Raw genomic sequence first — 21,969 nt, forward strand, 5'->3', positions numbered from 1 at the left:
ATAACTCCAAATTTTTATTACAAGAAAGATTACAGAGTAATGAAGTTTCGATGCATTATTATTTCCACATTTTATATATAATTAATTTGAAGACCAGGTTTTCACTTATCTATGGATTAATTTATCGAAAGTTGTGTCACCGGATGATTGTGAGACACAGGAGAGCTGCAATGGTGTGTACGTAAGAAATCACATCTGCAACCCCCGAGTGCTGCATGGCTGCGGGTTGTTCGGCTGGAATGGAAAGTATTTTCTTAAATCTGTTCAAAATAAACCAAATTTAATTGATAAATACTACTGAGGACATGCACAACCACAGTCGCTTTTGTATCGTTGTTAAGTATACATGTATAATTTCCGGAATCACGATAGTTTGAATTCGCAATGTAGAGCTTGCTGGCGATACGTTTTGGCAGTAAATCCGTTTTCACACTAAACAATTTAAAAGATGGAATGGTATTTGTTTATGGTCAGATGACAATTACTCTTATTCTCACCTGATACCACCCCGATTTGTATCATAGTTTAATACTTTTTGGCCGTGCTTCCATATTACATACGTTGCTGGCTGCGATATATCTGAAATCATGCATTGCAATTCGATTGTGCTTCCTGCTTTATAATACTTTTCTGGCGTTGGAGAAAGACGTTCATCTAGTATGTCGATATGTGGTTCTGGCGAAAGGCAGTAAAATATAATTGCTTAATTGTTGAATATGATATCATCATTTATTTAATTGATTAGAATGCGTAGTCAGTAGTGTATCGCTTCAATTTTAGACTAATCATAACCAGATATTTCCAGAGATTAAGTGGGAGTTTCACCCTATATATATGGTACATTCGCTGGTTCTACCTCTTGTTTTAACTTAAAGGATTATTTTAGTGTGAAACGCGTGAAAAAGGTGTTTTTTTTAAAAAAACATAAAAGCTATTGATTTAAAATTGTACATGCTCCTTTATTTGGTCCTTAAAATTAGTTTTCGTGGTTAAAAACCATGGAAGCATTTTAAAAATTGATAAGGAGATTTCTTGAATAAAAAATCTAAGGCAATTGTTTTCGTCGCAAAATTTGCCATTCAGCGAAGAAAAAAACTTCACTAGCTAAGCTTAATTATGTAGTTCACGGAAAAGACTTTTTATGCTTCCTGATGCTGATCCAAGGAATTTCAAAAAATCTTATTTTGTTTATATAAAAAAAAATTGGACTTCTTAGTACTGATAAAGGGAACAAGTGGTTCCCGAAATATCGTTATTTGCAAGGCCAATAAATAACACTAGTGTTGTAATCGCGCGCGCGTTATTTCACTCAAGTCTTTAAGCTAAATAAATTTTGCTTTTGAATAAGGACCTACTAAAAATCTGCTCAACAATGTTACATAAAATTTTATCTAAATATTTTATCGAAATTTCAAGTTTCCTAATTATGGAACCAAGTTCTACAAACGGGGCACTTATCGATGGAAAATTCAAATTAACAACTAAGTAGGAACGGAGAATTGAAAATGTCTTGTCGTCAATAAAGAAATTTCAGAATTCAATCGAGTGGTTCGCTTTACATAACAATTATTTTATTGTAACATAAGTAATGTCGTTATTATCCGCTCTTTTCTCCTACCTTTTCGGCGGATTGTTGATCTCATTTCGCACGAAATCGGTCAAATTTCAGTCAAATTAAGTTCTACGCCAATTAAGATTTTTCGTCGTTATCGATTGTTACGTAAACCAATTGCAAAGTGGCAGTGATGCAAAATGTGGAGAGTACGATGTTGAAGAACTTCCCATTTGATTGCCATCGTGTAGCACGCTCACCTAATCCTATCATGGCCTCATTTAGTCATTGCAATTGAGCCGAAAGGTTTCTTCCATGGTTTTGCCTTTCGGAAGCATATTTCAATCAGTATGTCTGCAGCCTGAGAAAACGCAAATCATTGACTTTTTTGGCTGCAAATCTAGCTTTATTCATTCCTTGCCTCAAATTAACGTAAAGCACTAATTCTTATTTATGATGATTCGGAAAAGAAAATTGGTTCTTATGAACGTGTGGTATTTGTTGATGAGCCAGGTGCTGAACAGCACCAGCTAGTCTCTTTTGTCAACCTATGTTCCGAGTTGTTGGGCAATCATCATCGAACTCCACATTGTCTTTCAAAAGAGTACCCAGAAGATTTTTATCGAACTCAACAGATCAACCGATGAAAGGTCCACCTTTGAGATAAAAATTCCCTATCAAGGCCTTACAAGCCAATACTGGTGGTGAGCTTGAGTGACATTAAAAGCAATCAGTAGATGCATCCATGCAGACAATACCTTCGGGACAGTTAGGTGTCGCGCAAACTCAGCATATCCTACATTGGCGTCGTTTACTATCTTACTATTACTGTTTATTATATTTTGATTTGTATTTAAGTAGTTTACATTTATAGATTTAATTTCTTAACTTGAATTTAGAAGTAGAAACAATAACGGTGGTGGAAAAGTATATGCATATGTAAGAGGCAACCAATAGTACAATTTTCCAAATAAGATAGCGGTTGAAGATATGTACCTACCTACTACACTTAAATAGACCACTAGGACAAGAGGTGGATGTGAAGATATTTGGCATTCGTATGGACCCTCGTCCTTTTTCTTAACATTTTGAATAAATAACCTCCAGTCATTCGGCTCCTCAAATTCTAGTGAATATCTCGAGTCACTACTGTAGGTGTGCTTGCCGAAAGTGATTAAAGTAAGTTCTTCTCCTTTTCGTCTCATCCATGATACCTGGAAAAAGATCATTCCAATTACAGTAAGTTATTGTATATGTGTGTTATTCTTTTTGATCTTTCGAATTCAAATAAAAACTCTGTATTTAAGATAATTGCGAAATATTAATATCTAGATAAATTGTGTGCTTCAGATACTCACAGTCTTTCCTTGAAGATCGTTCACACGACAGTGTAAGTATACATTTGCAGATAATTGGCTGCTGACGTTGTATGTCGTATACTCATCTGCAAAATATGGAAGCTGTTCATCCGTACCGGTTTCAGTGTGGGACTGCTCATCTACACTTGGGCTATCAGTAAACGGAGAAGAAAATTCTTGCCAAAAGTTTTTGGGATATGTATCAAAGGGATCGCCGGGTCTGGGTCTTTTCACTGAAATAATAAGTCGAGACGTACACTTTTTATTATTTAATAAACACACTGGTTTGGACTTAAGAAGGAGTAGAAATTAATTAATAATATGTCTCACATTCAACTACTTTTCGCAAAATACCGAGGGTTCAGTATGTGAGAAAAGGCATTTGATCAGCTGAGCTATTCAATAACTTCTATTTTAGAGGTCTTCCTCAATTTATTTTCGTGAACACAGGTGAAGAGAAAAAGGAAAAGTCTATTCTACTTTTTGGATTGAGAATAAGTGAATCGGACTATTCTTAATTATGAATGAAATCAAACCCGTATCTATCAGAATGCTGAATGATTCCTTCAGCATCACATTAGTGACGGACGAAAATTCAATTATAAGATATAAAATCCAGTAGAAGCCATTATCCAAGGAAAGTCAAGATACACATTGCCCTATAAATATATATTTGTCTTTATCAACCGCGCAACAACCGATATCCCGTTTAGCCCTGTCTGGGGTTCAGGATGACGCCATCGGTTCATCTCAGGTAGGGTAGGCCATGTCTTCTTTTCCTTCTATAGATATTGCCCTTATATGCTTTCCGGGCTGCAGCATTTTAACTGAATTCGCCAATACTTTGGTTGTTGGCCAGTTCGTCAAAGTACTCAACCAAACGCTCCAATATGCCCATAAGGTCGGAAATCAGATTTCTTTGTGTCGGCAGGATGAATATCAACTGTATAAGGCTTTATCCTGTTGACTTGTTGATGTCGTGCGGTTGTTACCTACACTTCACGAGTTCGCAGACTTGTTCGTTCTCCCAGGCTTCTTTTTTTGCCTGTGCGCTTCTCCACTAGATGAAGTTCGTAATAGGTGCTTGCGTGTGCCCGCGATCTTTGAAATTGTTGCCATTAGACAGTATGCGGCATTTTTCCGTTTCGTTGTTAGCTTCTCGCTAATGGGATAGTAATCCGAGCCTATATTAGCTCCCCTATATGTTCAGACATTCATCAAGGATGAGAAGTGCCGGCGTTCGATTAGCACGTGGATAATTTGGTTCAAAGTTATCCCGTCTGGAGAGACCTATGTTTCCTATACTTGGCTGTGAAAATCTCCAAATACGATTTTGATATCATACTTGGGCAAGCTTCGTTTCACTGCCTCGTAGAAGTTATCATTCTCCGACTCTGCAGTCTCCTCTGTAGGTTAAAGTTTAACGGGGCTTATATTTCGAAATTTGCCTCCCAAACGCAGAATGCATAGCCGTTCGCTTATGTTTTGAAACCAAATAACAGCAGTTTTCTTAAGGGATTGAGGAGTCCTTCGGCCACATCCACTTGAAGTCAGACCGGACCAAACGGAGTGTAAATTACTCCAACTCTTTTTGGTCCACCGACACCTCTTTTCGAGCTTAACACCCAAACATCAAAAAAAAAAGGGGGCGAAGACGGTTTATGGTATCATACCTCCGGCCACGCTACTCTCGAGGCGAGGCATCTGAAGAGCCTCTGCCCTGGTACGAAACCGTAAGCCGTTAATAAATAAATAACAGCAGGATTAAATTTTTTGGTAACTAGGAAACCTGATCCGAGCACATGGTTTACTGAATGGACACTATGATATATTTTGTAGTGGCTCTTCTATAGGAATCTGGTCCCACTTCTTGCAACGCTATGACATCAGCCTTTTTTTCGGTTAGCTCCTGTTCTGTACAAGGAGCGCATGGTCCTCGAGAAAATGGCAAATCGTTCATTTTCGTTGCCATCGCGTCCAGTCCGAGACTCCTTAACATGTGGTTTTGGGTTGTCAGTCCTACCAAATCTCGAACCTTTCAGCACGGGGGACTTGCTTTCATCCTTCACGGTCTGCAATTTTTCATTCGGAAAAACTCCCAACAATCACCACCTTTACCATTTTCGGTCATGTTGCTGCCAGAGTGGAGGTGAGACAGCGTCTGATGAGTTTTCTTTGCCCCGAACGATACCGTTAGTTAGCTCAAAACAAGGAGTCTGTGGACATCAAGTAGATGTGGGTTTAGGATCCCTCATATCCCAAGCAAAAAAATTTATCCTGTTATTATTTGGGATATGAGGGAACCTAAATCTACATTATGTTGGACGGGACCAACTTACTCCCACGTTTTTTTGGTCCACTTTCTCCCCGTTTGGGGCATAGAACCCAAGAATTCAAAAGCAAGGACTAACGGTTTCGTCCAGGGCAGAGACAACTCATCAGACGTTGCCTCATCTTTGCCCTGGGAGCATCATCATCAACGGCGCAGCAACCAGTATCCGGTCTAGGCCTGCCTTAATAAGGAACTCCAGACATCCCGGTTTTGCGCCGAGGTCCACCAATTCGATATCCCTAAAAGCTGTCTGGCGTCCTGACCCACGCCATCGCTCCATCTTAGGCAGGGTCTGCCTCGTCTTCTTTTTCTACCATAAATTTGGTCTTATAGACTTTCCGGGTGGGATCATCCTCATCCATACGGATTAAGTGACCCGCCCACCGTAACCTATTGAGCCGGATTTTATCCACAACCGGACGATCATGGTATCGCTCATAGATTTCGTCATTGTGTAGGCTACGGAATCGTCCATCCTCATGTAGAGAGGAGGAGGAGGATTCTCCTCTCGAAAGCGGCCAAGAGTTCGCAATTTTTCTTGCTAAGAACCCAAGTTTCCGAGGAATACATGAGGACTGGGAAGAGGCCCTGGGACCAGCGTGACCGAAAGTGGCAACAGGTGGAAAATATTCCTTTATATAATCACAAAAACACGTTCCTTTATATAATCGCAAAAATTAGATTATTATTTGGAATATGTGGCAAATGTGCTGCCAAATGATGTTGGATCCGACCAAATGTGGAAAGCAACTTATTTCTACGTTCTTTGGTCCACGGAACCTTCGTTTGCTACGCCCCAGTTTCGGAAAGTACTAGTCGAGCCCTTTCATTTGATACCGCACATGACCATACTCTGTGAAAAAAAGAATTACATCCTCCTTTCGTACGTATGGGGAGCTCCCTTGAAACTCAACACAAAATGGCGCACATGTTCTCACCAAAAATTCGTAGCAATCGGTTCAGCCGTTTCCGAGTAAAACGGGTGTGACCGACAGACATTGAATCGATTTTAATAGGGTTACACAAACCTACTAAGGGCAACGAGAAATCTCATACAATCATCTCCTAGAAGTAATTTTCTCGCCATCGCTGAAGGGAATGTCGTTCCCTCTGACTGAATTTCCAGATCCTCCACTTCCACAATTCCATTTATCAGCAGTATAGAAGTCGAGAAAACAATCGTACGAATAAAATAGGAGAAAGCAACAAGACCTGGCGGAATCGCAGCTAAGAACTGAAAAGTGAAGAGGTGAAAGCCCACACTCTGGCTTAATCAGTTTTTCAATTGAATTATTGACTGCAGAAAGAACAAACAAGAATGATAAAATCGCTTGATTGCTTAAAAAATCTAAATACTAAAACTTTACAATTAAATAATACAAGATGACAACATAATTTAAAATTTCAAAACAACACTTTCATTGAGTTGTTACCATCCGGACCCGAGACTTGAAGATTGAGTCAGAGAATGAGCGAGCTTGAGGATTGGAAAATTTTGAAGATGACACTGGTTCCTTCCCCAAAAAAAAAACCAGGTGTGAAGAGATATGCTTAGCATCTTTCAGTGGGTAAACCCGATATAGGTAGTTTTTAGAATATTTAGTTCCTCATTCAACTAAACTTTCCTCGCACCTTCTGCCGCCTATGCTTACCATTGCTGATAACATCCAAATATGTTCCCTAGCTCCAAAGATTCCTCAAACTACTATTATCCTGAACTAGCGTTTATATTTATTCCGAGTTCTAACTTCTTAAGAAAGAGAAAGTTATCCTAACCAAGTTGACGAGTCTCCATTCCTATCGTCAATATCAATATCAATTGGATTGGAGCCTTTGATTTGTCAAAATACTACTTTCTAGTGAAATTTATTTTTTTTAGCGTTCCCTCCCCCTTTCCTTTAGCCTTTGTCCCGTACACAAGCGGGGTCGGCTCGTCGTGATAGGATGTGCCATTTTGTTCTATAAGGTCTGATCTGGATGCAGACGCGAGGCTTCAAATCGCCATCCAGCGTATGTTGTTGTTGTTGTTACTTTTTGGTTGCTTACAATCGAGTTCAATGTTCAGAACAATCTTGGCAAGTGAATTACGTGACCGTATCATCGAAGATGCCTCTCTCGCAATTTTTCCACGTTTAAGGATTTACTTACTTATGACGGGCATGTGTAAATTTCTCAAAGTTCCGGAAAAGAGACTTTATATCAAAACGATAATGATTACTCGACAATACAGCGAGGTCCGTATTCACTTCAAGTCCGAATTTCTCTGTACAGTCCTTATCATGCATGAATGAACTAGAATGAAAAAATGAAGTCAATAAAGTTAACTCAATTATTGATTATTCGCCCAGGGTTTGCATTCCCAGCCCGTTTACGAAGTCAACTTTATAGAAGGCCTCTTAATAATATGCGGATCACAGATAAGACTAAGAAGCACATTTCCTTCCAAAAAACCTAACTACTCATAGAGCAGATGATGATCCAGAGGTGATAGTTTAAACATAACAAAGGAGCGCCTAAAATCAAATGAACTGCGTAGTAAAGTAAAGGGCACGCTTGAACGGACTCCGATCAGAGGTGAACATAAATTTCTTAAGAATTTTGATAGGATCTCGTAAAATCCTTATGACTAATCTACTGCTGAAAACCTTTTAAACATTTTTTCTTCATAAAAAAAGGAAATCGCAGTTGTCATCAGAATCTTGGGAGATGAGTACTACCCACAGAAATCAGAAAAGGGCTACTAGAAATTTGCAGTACGATATGCAGCACTGAAATTTTGGGTCCGGAAACTTAATAAGACTTTTTTTAAAGACAAAGCCGTAAAAGTGTAATAATTTCTCTTGGTACCCAAACTTCATAAATCTCCGAGCTTACTTTCGAAACTCTCACACAGCGGCTTCACTGAAACCATCAAATTTGGTCAACTGAAACCAAATTGTGTGTTCCATAACGATGGTTCCCATCTCTCGTTGGTTTTCTCGACAGCCAACCAGAGAAAATGTAGCTTTGGTGCGACACTGATGATGGTCTCAAAGAGCGTTACCTTCACAGGCATTTCAACATTGTGGAACGTCATGTTCAACGTTCATCAAGTGGAGCATTAATTGCGGTGGCAAGACATCTTAAAGATGTCGAGTTGCGCTCAGGTAAAGATAGAAATCCACGGGGCAGAAAGTATAAACAATACTCATCATTTCAAAATGATTTGAAAGAACATAGATTATTGTTAGCATTGGGGATCATATAATTACTTTTAGTGCGCCCTATATTTACTTTTGCAGTATACGGATAATCAAACATTCAGCAACAGTAAGGCCGAGGCGAAGATGATACCGAACGCAGACGATGTGTAGTATGCTTGCAAGTATCATAGATTTCCCAGGCCTGATGAAAGGGGGAGGAAAAAGTTGATTACCCTCGGACCCGGGAGAGAGACGCATAAAAAAGTATCTAACGCTAGCGATAATAGAGGACCCCCAGAGGACCAACCAAAATAACTATGGGCGATTGAAACGAGCGGACCCTGCTGCTGAACGGGACAAAGACTAAAGAAGGAAAGGAAGTTAAAAAACAATATATTAAGTGTATTAGTATAGAAAATTAGTTACGACGACAATGCAATTTTCCGGGCTGGATCATCCTCATCCACGGATTAAATGACCCGCCCACCGCAACCTGTTGAGCCGGATTTTATCTACAAGCAGACGGTCGTGGTATCACGTATAGATTTCGTCGTTATGTAGGCTACGGAATGGTTCATCATGTAGTGGGCCAAAAATTCTTCGAAGAATTCTTCTCTCGATCGCGGCCAAAAGTTCGCAGTTTTTTTACTAAGAACCCAAGCCTCCGAGGAATACGTAAGGACTGGCAAGATCATAGTTTTGTACAGTAAGAGTTTTGACTCTATGGTGAGACGTTTCGAGCGAAACGGTTTTTGTAAATTGAAATAGGCTCTGTTGGCTGCAAACAACCGTGCGCGGATCCTGATCCTGCTACTTTTATCTGGCATCGCACATTGGTCAGGGTCAGCCTAGTCAGTCTTATCAATTTCGTTGGGATATCGAATTCTCTCCAAGACCGTGTAGAGTTTCACCCTGGCTATGCTGTCATAGGCGGCTTTAAAGTCGAAGGAAAGATGGTGCAGCTGATGTCCATATTCCAACAGTTTTTCCATCGCTTGCCGCAGAGAAAAAATCTGATCTGTTGCTGATTTGCCTGGAGTGAAGTCTCTTTGGTATGGGAAGTCAATGCATTCGCTGATATCATCGCAGTGGTCTGTCTAATGCATTTTTTGCACAAATTATTAGATATCCTAGTAATAGAGAAAAGGACCCCAGATCTTCAGGGGAGCCAACTACTGAAACATGCTTAGCTAATTTAGTAAGAAATTCTATAGATGCCATTTGAAAGCATATTATGCAGTTCCAGCTTAAGAAACTGAAAAGGTTGTTCCGACTGTAAGAATTATGAATGAAATCAGTCAACGAAATCAGAAGCGTGCATAATATTTTGATCAGCTTCAAAGAACTACAACGACTACTTTGTGTAGGAATATGGAAAAAGTAGTAAAGTTGATCCAACTCTTACTCCTTCACATAATAACATTGAGGTGATTTTAATGCTTCGATCTTAGAAATGCAGCCACATAGAATTACTTCTATTTTTCACTGATTTACGGAATTTGCTATAATTTGCAATTAATAAACAAGTGGAATGAATAAAGAATAGTATACTACATATTCTAAGAAGCATGTCCGTTAGAGGTAATATGAATTCCTATATAAAAATGCATGATAAGGAGAAGTTCAGTGGGATCAAAATTATGCGCCCTTCTCCGACTGCACGATTAATCTGATTAAGGTAAAGTCTACGTGCTGACCCCCCAATGAGCCCGGGGGACTCACTACCTCCCCCCTCGACGTTTTGTGTACCGTTACACATTAATGTTCAGGGTGTATTTATCTATTCGATCCAATGACATTCAAGCAACAGCACTCACTTTTGAAAATAATATCGAATTGAGCCACCATGAGGGGATGAGTGAGACTCGAAACGAAACCGAAAAGCAAGGAATGATTTGAAAATCCGTTAAAGAAATGCGAACGATTTCAATCAACATGAGGGTGAACTTCAAAACTACTTCCACACAGACACACAGTCCTTAAATCAGGATCGCACCTCTTTGATAAGCAGAGCATGATACAAAGTAATAATATCTTCTCCGGCTCATACTTTTCAAATACGAAACCTTATAGAGAAAATGAGAATCCTTTTAGGAGACATCATTATACACCATCTGCTTCAGAAATACCGGATTCTCGTTGTTAAAAGCAGCCCATTTAGCCGTAAAAGTAGGATTGAATTTTCAGCAGTAAATGTATCCTCGACTGAGTAAATTTCTGAAAGCTTATCTATTCAAAAAGTGTCCTGCAACGTCGGGGTGTAGGTTTATAGTGCCAAGCGATTATATGTAATGTCGAGCATTTGCATTGAAGCAGTAATACAAAGCTATAATCGGTAAGGGTGAAGGCGGATATGACATGGCTAATCGTGGCCAAGTCAAGCCTGAAAACCATTGGCAAAAGCTAGATGGTAATGGTACTAGCGCTTTGTCGAGCGAAAGCATTGACTTTTCTTTGAGGAAGATTATCAGAACATTCGAGCCATTTCAAATGTTGACTGCTTTGTGAAACGTTTCTAGGGACATTCACACTATACACCTAAGCGACGGGTATGGGACGTTTGCATTTGAGCTAACGTGGATTTGCTTCTTATTTTCTAATATATAATTTCGATCCTTTCAGCGTGGCAATGTTATTCTTTAATATTTTAGAAGGTCAGAAGATTTTTTAATCTACATTTGCAGCATAACATATATATTCATTATATTATTTACAAACCAAAAGTTAGTATTGTGATGAACATGAGGAACATAACCATTATTGTTAGGTAAGATTCCCACGGTGCGGAAATCTTTCTGCAGGGGACAGTAACTCTCTATTACTCCCATCCGTCCCCTCATTTAAAGTGTACCTAATTTAGGGTTGCAGCTGTTTTATTCTGCTCTCTCCGTAGTATTAATTTGTTGTGTCAATAACCCATCGCTGCCTTTCATCGATGGGCTACTTGCGTAAGCTCGTATGGTTCTCGCATATATGGATTTGCTAATTCCAAGTGCAGGCTTCCATCCTTTACACGATGTTTGGGATCCCTCTTTTGCAATTTCATCCACCCTTTCATTTCCATCGGTGTCTCGCTATTCACTTCAACTTTATTCCGTTTTCGACCTCCAGGGTTTTAAGATTCTGCTATTGTAGCGCGGCAGGATTCGCGGCATTCGAAATTTATTTCGAATGTTGCGAACACCAGCGGGCAGATGACGTCACCGGCGCTCTCCACTCAGTTTAAACCCGCCACAGGAGTGAAGAGCAGAGTGCCATAACAAACTAATTATATTAAATTAAATTAACTGATCTGATATAAGTACCACTATTATACATTATAAGGATTTCGATCGCGATTTTATCATGTCTTGTTTTATCAGAGGGAGATTTTGATGGTGTGTTCTTTCCTAAGTGAAACCTATAAATGAAGAACAGCTGTAATTGATAAAGAGTATATAAGCTCCCAAACTCCATCATCCCTATACTGATTTAGATCTAGTTTGAGATAATGTGATAGGTTTGCTTTATGCTGTCTGACTAGCAAAGAGAATAAGGATTTGAGTGGGTTTGTACTTCTCCGTTTATTTTTCCTGACATTCGAATGTCGCTAATAATAACTGTATATATAAGTTATAAATTATGAACACTAAGAAAATGTTGATATATTGCCTTTTGAACTGTGAAACAAAATAAATTATGCTTTAAAAAAGATAAAAAGGTTATGGATTTATTAAAATTGGGGATTTTAAATAAAATGTACTTATTTTTCTCTAAAAGTTATTAATATTTTGCCCATTCACCTTTCTTTCAAATTATGTTTTTAATTCTGCGCAGCATTACTCTAAACTCGAGGTTCAAAGCATTACGAGATAAGTGCATTTATTGCCCAGGAATATTTCGTGAATATTTTGTGCTAAAACTTTTTTCGTAGAGTTTTGCCTCTCATAAACGTTTCGTTTTATAACTTGCCAACCATTTTCAATTGGGTTGATTTCAGAAGACTTGGGTGGCCAAGGAAGAGCGGCGAAGTTTCGATTGGACAAAACCCCCTTGACAGATTCCGCGGCATGGTAGGGTGTATTGCCTTGGATAAAGATTGTAGAATCTTCATTTACTTTCATTCGTTGTTTAAATGGCAGAAGATCATTGTTTAATACTTTTACATATTGCTGCTGATTTTTGCGACCCCACAAAGTGCAACGGTCCAAGACTTTTGTTCACTACCACTCCGCAAACCTTCACTGAATGAGGGTGTTTAATGGTTATTTGAACGCAGGAAGGGTGGCATTTTTCTTCTGATCGTCATCGAAAGGGAACCGAACTAGTTTGTCAATGCCTTCAAAGTGGATCCATTACTAAACCGGAGTTAAAAAACTGAAATTAGCCGCAGGTTCTCTTTGCAAAAGCAAATACTTTGAAATTAATTTTAATTCAAATCCGAATCGGACTTTCTTAAAAGTTGCTTTGCCGTTCTCCAACAATTTTCCAACCACAATCCGGTCTATTCTCTTCGCGATTCTGCGTTTGCCCGTACAGTTCGATCGTAGACTTGGTTGGCCGCCCTTTCCTCCATGGATATTTTTAGCATAAGTGGAAACTAGAACAGAAACTTGTTATTACTGATGAAAGGAACAAGTGGTTCCCGAAATATCAGAATTTGCAAGAATAAATATTCACACCAACGAAAAAGAAACAACAAGTTTTTATTATTTCAAATAATTAATCGTTGGAAACACCGCATAATTTCACTCAAATTAAAGGGGCGTTTGACTGTGCGTCTTTCTGTGATGCCGTCAAAGAACATGGTGCTGATGAAACTTTAATTAAATGCATCTATGCCATACTAACGCAGAGATTGCTGTATGCTGAAGTAGGCGTTGATCGCTGCCTGAGAACGGAAACGACGAAACGCTTCCTTGTTACTTATGTTGATCGGCTTAAGACTATGTGAACTGCAAAATCTGCCAGCACACGCTCAAGCTTATGCGGATAACGTAGCTGTGCTAATTGTTGGATCTCGGAACGGTGTATAGAAATACACAACGCGCCGAGAATTTGATTGACAGTTGGTGCCCCATGTATTATTTACAAAAAGCAGGAATGGGAGGGTACAATCCTTGAATTACATGAGAGGGGTACAATCCTTGAATTCTCCGAAGTGGAATATCTGAGAGTTATTCTAGAGGTAAATATGAAACGAGCTCTCACAGCTTATGGAAAGAGATCTATGATGAAACAATGGACGTTGGGAGTACAGAGCATTGAAAAACTGAGTAGGAGAAACAAATCCAATTTTTTCAATGCCTTCTGATTCATAAATCCCCATACGGGACCAACGAGAAGAATGCTTGTGAGGATATACCGACGTCTTCTACACCGATGGTTCAAAAACAAAACGAGAAGTGGGGTTTCCTCTTGAGACAATATGTAACGGTCTTTCTGGCTGAAGTGTATGCGATATTAACGCCGGCAACGTAGGTGATTGACAAGTGGTTAAAGGGCAGGCGCATCGCAATCTGTGGCGATAGTCAAGCTGAATTTTGATCTCTTCAAAAATCCTCCAGGAATGTAGAAACCGATTGAACCATTTTTCTAGATGGTGGAACTACTCTGGATACCTGGTGATTATGGTATAGAGGGAAATGAAATTTCGGATGATTTAGCAACGGAGGGTTCAATTTTCGCCATGAACGGACTGGAACCAGCAACAGAGTGTCAATAGCATTAGCTAATACTGCTATCAAAAACCCCGAGCATCAGGTTTATCTCTCCCTCATTTCACATACACTTACACTCCGAATTAAAGCGACAGCGTCCGTTCAAGCGATACGCAATTGGAAAATAGATGACAGGGTGACTAAGGGACTTATATTTCGTTGCAGTTTATACCACTTTTTTGGGTGACAGTCTAGCTTTACAGCTACATTCTTTAGTCACTCCATCGTCCCGTTTTTTAATTCCACTTGTCATCGTTACCTTTGTCATCGCGGATCGTTTTATATACCCACTTCATTATGATAGCCTTTCAATTCGAATCAATCGGATTCGGCTATCCATTAGAATTAAAGTTTTGACATCAACAGTCTGCCTTTGCAATCCCAATGTGCGCTGATTTCAGGGTGCCATATTCGAGCTCTCGTAGCAAAATTTTGATTTCTTGATGCGTTGTAGATTTCGAGGGATTGCTCAATATGTGCAAAGATGTCGTTTACTCCTTATGGATTATACGAATTATCTGATCTCGCTATTGGTTGCTAGGTTGGTTTGAAATGGTGGTTGTGAACCAAATTAGAGTCTCTCCAGTGAAAGTTGACACTCAAAAGTAATACCGTGGATTTTATCATTTATCGACAGCTGCCTGGAGGGAAAACGGCTCTGGTAGGACACTGATGAACTCAAGCAGTATATTATCTCTGCGATAATCCTGTAGGGGCAGGGGGTCTACGATATGCTCATTTTTTCAACAAAAGCCCCATTAGTGAATAACACCAAAGCATTGCAGCAAGATCGAATTCCAAACAATGAACCTTCCTCTTCTGTGATTGAAAACGAACAACCCAACCCAGCTGTTCTGCCATCTCTCCATCAGCCGGTTTCCGTTCCACTAATCCCCCATGTTAAATACATTTTCAGTCGCCTCATCCAGAAACAAAACGTTAGGCCTGCATTCAATAATATGTGACCTGAGCAATTTTAAGTACAAGGTCAAAGTTCTCTTTCGACCGGTCATGCAACATTCGAGCATTGTCATCACGTACAAATTGACAAATTATTAAAATGAGTTTTATAATTTTTAGGGTAATGTAACAGGTGGGCTTTATTAAATGAAAATGAAATTGGATGTAAGGAATTTGGGAGGAGTATATTGGGAACGCTGAGGGGTGTTAAAATGGAAGAAAAAGAGAATATTGCATATCATTAAGTGCATTCCCACTTAAGATTGCCTCTGGAGAAAACAAATCAAGTACTTCAAATGTAGCAGAAGACGCGCGCACTAAATATTATTAGTAAGTTTATTTGAACAGATATCGAGATAAGACATATTTTCAGGCCTAGGCGAGTGTCTGTCTCCTTTTAAGCGTGCAAATTTTGACCCCTTACTCGCACATTTTGCAATTTACGTTGTTGTGCTGCTTGTGAAAGCCCTAGTTGAGACCTTTCATTTGGTATCCCACACGGGTGCATTATGTGAAAAAAAATTTACATACCCCCTCTGCATATATTGCATATATTGCATGTAAATTTATGTCATTCACTATAAGCGTGGGGTTTAATAGTTCTCATATGTCGGGAAAATTTCATTTTAATCGGTGTGGTCGTATTGGAGAAAAATGCGTATGCATAGACAGTGAACTGATTTAATAAGGTTAACTGTGACGTGATTTTTTCAATTACCACCTTCCAATAGTAGGAGTTAATATAATAAGAAAATAGTTGTTTCACCAGTAGTATAAAAAAAATAAAAGTTATTTGCTGTTCTGATAGGGTCATTAACTTAATCCGCCACTGAAACGGTTCTCCAGGCAAACAAAAATTAATTTTCGCAGCAACGCAATTTTCCTTTCCACTGCTCAAGACTTTGTCCTCGTACAAACCCTTTAATCGGGTTAGTCTTATAATTATCGTCATTCTTTGATAGAAGAATTCTTTCTATATAACTCCACTTCCAAGCATTTACGTAACTTCATCAACAATTCATTCACTACCGGTCAATTTTTCCACGAGAAGCTCATTAATATTCTTTATTAGCCACCAAATAAAAAAAAAACGAACGAAATATAAAACTGATATATGAAGGATTTATTCTAGTGAGTGACGAAAGGACAATTCCTGCCCTAACACCACTGGAAATACTGAAGGTTTTTGCTTTCATTAAACACTGATATTACCTAACCCGGATTGTCACATGGCCTTACTGAACACATCCTCGGATTTACAACGGCACCAATATTTTTGGTCCGACCGATTATCTCATTTTTAAGGTTTTGTGTAAACACAAAACCTTATTAAAATCGGTTTACCGTCTGTCTGTCCGTCTGTCTGTCCGTCTGTCTGTCTGTCTGTCTGTCTGTCCGTCACACGCATTTTTCTCGGAAACGGTTACAGCGATTGACACCAAATTTGGTAGAAAGGTGGGAACTGTGAACGCTCACGTATACAGTGAGTTACATATTCTTACGTCGAATTTAAGGGAGGGTCCCCATACATGCAAAAGGGGGGTCTAATTTTTTTTTTCATCAAATATAGTCATGTGGGGTATCAATTAAAGGTATCGGTTAGTACTTTTCGAAAACGGTCTTAGTTTTGACATTTGTTGGAAAGGAGGGGAGTGCGGGGGGTTGAAAGTGACCATTCCTTTACGGGGGCCATTCTTAGAAACTACCCAACCGAAAAATCTGAAAAAAATCAAGAGGCTGCCACTATATGGTGTCTGGGCTCCGAAATACCTTCCACACTGATATCTGCACAAATAAAGTTAATAATAGTATATTACCATAATTTTTAGTAATTCGCTGCAAAACCCCCTTAAGTTCATGCTAGGACGACGAAACAATATAGGGTGTAACATAGAGCATGACGTTACCAAGTTTGGTGGAAATCGCACTATTGCTAACAAAGTTATAATACGTCAAAGTTGTCGCTTCTTTGCAAATTCAAGGCTATAAATGTCAATATCATCCGAAAGTGGATATTCTCACATAATATTGTATATGCATATATTACGTGCTACGTACTAAGAAATGCACAAAACCTTTCGTAACTGAAGCGTCCAGCTTCCGGTTTCCCGACTTGTTTCTATTTGCAGAAAACTGAAGAAATAGAAAAATGTTTATGTATACCTAGGCGATGACTAAATACCAATACACCCAAGAGAAAGTGGAACCGATGTGAATTAAACTCATTCTTATTAATTACGTTATACTCGTAACGTGAAACCAACTATTTCAACGAACGTCCTAGAATATCAATTGCAGGAAACTTAAATAGCAGAATATCCTTCATGATGAGCCTTGAAACATATAGCTAAGAACAAGCAGCGATAGTGCACCCGTTCGATTGATGCGCTGTGTCCCACTCCCTGAGCAGCAATACCATGAATCAGAAGCCCCATTAAGTAATTTTCAATTTCTAGCACAATGCGAACATCACCATATTTATGTCACTAGAAAATTTCTCTTATTGTCTTATTCAATTAAAAGAGAAGTTTAGCCGCCTATAATTTTGACCGTGAACAGTATTTGAAGAGAAAATTAATTAAACTGAAATTATTATATTTGGTTGCCATGCGGCATAGTACTCCATCACACCTACGCGCTATCGCTCTCGGTTCCCTTAAATATGTTTCGACTCCTTCCAGGTCTTCGCGAGAAGCCTACACTACTCCTCTATTGTTCTGCGCCACGTGTTCTCACAGTGGGCAACAAGTGGGTCGCCCTAGAAACACAAAATTATTATACAAATACATATTTCAAGAAAGTAAGGTAAATATGTTCAGTTTTTTTCATATAATCAATTCCCTAAGGTTAGAAACACTTGAAAAACCTTTCGAAACTACCCGACTGAGTTTTGAAAATCTCGATTACATTCGATTATCCTGTGAAATACATCCATGGATCCTCAATATCAGTGGTGTGAAGCGACCAACAAACTCTGAGAGCTTTAAAGAAATTGGATGTTGCTGAATTTAAGGAGAATAAAGCACAATTATTTCAGAACAGAATCCCAAAACGACTTGATCTAGTTACATTCACTATCTCGCTCAGAGCGCTGCTATTTATAGTATCTAACATAAACAGCACAATAATGTGTTCAGTGGCTACAACCATGTTTACAATAACGGCCTACGAAACTTTTGATACCCGTGGGATTCCCCCATATTTACAAACATTACAAATGGCAAGCATATACGAATTATTTTCTGAACCGCAACCATTATTTTGAACTTTTCTCATAGACAGGAAATATTTTCGGATTCATGAATCCGTTTATTCTTTACCATTCTCTATACTATTCTTTCATAGTTCCCTTAAATTCCTGTAGCAAAGCCTGAACAATAAACTAAACATGGGAATCAATACCGCATGTAAAATATGTTTCGAAAAGAACTGAAACCCCACATTTGATACTCAATGGAAAGTACTGTTTTAAACACAATGCAAATTTCCACCATTCACTGCATGTAATCTACCGCCCCTACCCCCAAATTCTGTGAGAATATAGGCTTGGATAGACAGTTATCAATTTGAACAAGATTTTATTTTTGAAACGGCTAAATATGGCCTCCTTCAATAAAAAAAAGAAAGGAAGAAGTCGCTATAGGCAGAATGGCTATGGGTAAAGACACATAGATGTCAAAAAAAAAAAAGGAATATAAAATGAAAGTTGACAATAGACCCTGTATGTTAGTTTTAATGCATTAATTAATTCACTGGAGTAGAGATTGTGTGCGACGACGTTTCTTAATCGTTAGATGAGTTAGTAGTGTTAACATATTAACATAGTTGAGAACTTCGAAGTCATAGTATCAATAAAAACGTAATCATGTCTCGAATAATGCCGCATTTACGATGTGCATAATGAGATGTCACTTAACGTATTGCACTTACTGTAAGCTGTAAGAGCTAAGCATATGGCAAGGCCACATACATCATATTACGATGCGCGTCGCATATCGTTGAACCTTGCAAGGTTCCAACTTTTACGTCAGTGACGTTTCCGTTTAGTTAGGTATATTCAACAGCTAATCACAAGGCAGTAATGTGTATATGTTTGTACGCAAAGAATTGTTTATTGTAGGTAGTTTAATAGAACTTGTTAAAGGTGTTCTACGAAAAATTCCATTTTGGTTTTAAAACCCAACAATTAAATATGTTTCGTCATTTCGAATAGCCGTTGTACCAAACGATACTTTGGGCTGTGTGTATTTTTGAATTCGTTTCATTTTTTGAAATTTTATAACGAATTAACGATTGCACCAATTTAGATGAAGAGAAATTGATGCAATCGTTAATTCGTTATAAAATTCCTGTGTCCTGTTTCAAGTTCTTCATACAAATTTTCTGGGACAATTATCATCATAATAATGTTAGTCCTGCAATTTTTCGCATAAAGTTGAAATTTTACAAGAATTTTCAACACTCACGAAAAAATGCGACAGAAAACTTTCCATCGAGCAGATAAAATACCGAACGCAGTTTCAATTACTCGCCGAACCCTCCGTAAAAGATAATTGAATATTTATTTTTCAAACGAGATATTTCTATTGCCATACTGTTTTATCATCATCATTACTAGTCCTCCAACTTCAGGACGAAGGCAAAAAGCTTTTCATTTTACATTATCAACTTATTTTCTAAAAACATGAACCTCAATGCGGGTGAAAATAATCAAAATCAAGAATTTAGCAGCAGTTGGGGAAAAAAAAAATAATTTTTAAAAAAGCAATAAAAAAGGACCATTACAAATACGATATTGTCCTAAATGTTGGCTTATATTCTTGGTAATTTTATAAAGAATACCTTCAAATTTCATGATGATTGGTTTATTACTTTTTGAGTTGGAATTCCCGCACATGTGAAAAACGTCATTTTGAGCAAATCGCATTTTCCTGTTTCGGATATGAAGATATTTATCACTCTTAATTACAAACAAAATAAAGTTACATCAAATACAAATGCACTCCATCTCCTGGGGGTTCGTACCCGAGCCTGTGCTCGATAATCGCTTGGTTCTACCCTCATAAAATCTAAAGGAACATGAACTTGGCTCTGAAATTTTTGCAGCGTATCCTGGGGTAGCTAAGTTAACGATCTATGCAATAAAATAAGTCGATACCGAAAACATCCTCATGCGATTTCCCCCGTCACAGCGTAAACTTTCGTTAGCATTTTTTTTGCGTTTTTCATTTCGATTTCAACTCGTACGGCTTGAGGTATTAGTAAGTAAATTGTAAAGTATTGAATCATAATTGAGCAAGTCGTTAACTGGAAGTACGGCATTTTAGCTGTGAAAAGTTTCGTTGATCTTTTATGTAAGAATATTTAGGTATACCCGATAATCAATTCGAGCTGATATTGACGTTTTATCTCTTAGATGCAAAAGAGGCAATTTTAACCTGCTATAACTTTGTTCATAATAGTCGGATTTCCACCAAACTAATATAATGCTTCATATTAAACCCTATATCACTGTGAACTTTAATAATCGTTGGCGTAACAATGCAATTGGATCAGGGCCTTGAAGTGTGTTAGAGCACTTCATTCAAGACCGTAAGGGTACACTTCAGGATTACAGTACCCTATAAGGAGGCAATGAGATTATTACCCTGATTTCACTCAGGTACTAATTCATAACTGAGTTGACTGGAATCCATACAAATTTCACTGAAACCACTGCTCGACTCAACTCTGCTCAGTAGGTCTATTTTATCCATTAATCTTCCCTTCAGTGTCAACTTCTTGCTTAAATCGATTACCTAAATATTAAAGCGTTTCACTTTTGATTTGATTTTAGTGTGTGAAAGCTCTGAAATATTGGCAGGCCGTCCCACATTTTCGTTAGTGGTTCCTTTCAGCAATTTCGAGTGCGCATTTCTGGTAGCCAAGTAGCCATTTATAACTGGAGTTTCGATTGTGTATGATTTTTTGTTTTAAAATCCTCGGCCGTCAATTGATCATCATCAACGGCGCGACAACCGGTATCCGGTCTAGGGCTGCCTTAATAAGGAACTCCAGACATCCCGGCTTTGCACCGAGGTCCACCAATTCGATATCCCTAAAAGCTGTCTGGCGTCCTGACCTACGCCATCGCTACATCTTCGTCAATCGATACTTGATCAATCTATAAATTATACAATAAGGGGCCACCATTGATAATGAATTACACGTTACGATTCCTTTTGCGGTTTCGTAGTATTCGCCAGGAAGCGTGAAGTTTTCGCTCATACAAACTAAGGCTATTTTAGTATAAACTTTCACTTTCCCTTTACATTATAGAGTATCGTCCAATGTGTTGAACCATAGTTCCAGTTGGGATATGTTTTACTTCACGTGTATCTGTCGTGCCTCTGCTAGTTTTTCGATAAATTGAGAGGAGTTCTTCATTTCGCGTTGTCTGTATGAATTTCCATATTTATGATATTCGTTGACCAACCATTTTGCAATGTACGAGTAGTATGTTGGTGAATCTCAGCGACGATTATCTCGTTACTCTCGTTGTTGATCTTGGGTTGACATCTGGTCGGTTGTCCTCAGTTTTGTTATGTTCTGGAAAACAGAAGCTGGATCTTTCAGGGCTTTCTCAACTCGTTTGATTGACTCCGGTAAGGGATAATTTCGTAACTTGAAAAAAATCTCGTTAGATAAAATAGTTATCGTTCCGATGCTTGTAGTTCTTCTAAATAAAAATAAAACTAGGTAGCTTGCTCCTACTACAATATATTTTAATAGTTAGTAAATACGTATTTCGAAAGCTACTTACTCTCTTCCTCAGTACTTAAGCTACCCCTTAAGTACTGAGGAAGAGAGTAAGTAGCTTTCGAAATACGTATTTACTAACTATTAA

General features: G+C 38.5%; 1 protein-coding gene across 1 annotated transcript in view; it reads right to left on the reverse strand.

Annotated features, from left to right (window-relative positions):
- LOC119653668 (Down syndrome cell adhesion molecule) overlaps positions 1–21,969 on the reverse strand; it is a 27,784-nt gene continuing 5,815 nt past the window's right edge. Inside the window, exons 2-6 of the mRNA XM_038058502.1 lie at positions 2,911–3,143; positions 2,553–2,766; positions 498–675; positions 296–432; positions 1–234 (exon numbers count right to left, since the gene is read on the reverse strand). Coding sequence (XP_037914430.1) covers positions 137–234; positions 296–432; positions 498–675; positions 2,553–2,766; positions 2,911–3,143 — 860 coding nt within the window. The 3' untranslated portion in view covers positions 1–136. The remainder of the gene's footprint in view (positions 235–295; positions 433–497; positions 676–2,552; positions 2,767–2,910; positions 3,144–21,969) is intronic.

This window comes from Hermetia illucens, chromosome 4, assembly GCF_905115235.1.
Source record: "Hermetia illucens chromosome 4, iHerIll2.2.curated.20191125, whole genome shotgun sequence".
NCBI lineage: Eukaryota > Metazoa > Arthropoda > Insecta > Diptera > Stratiomyidae > Hermetia > Hermetia illucens.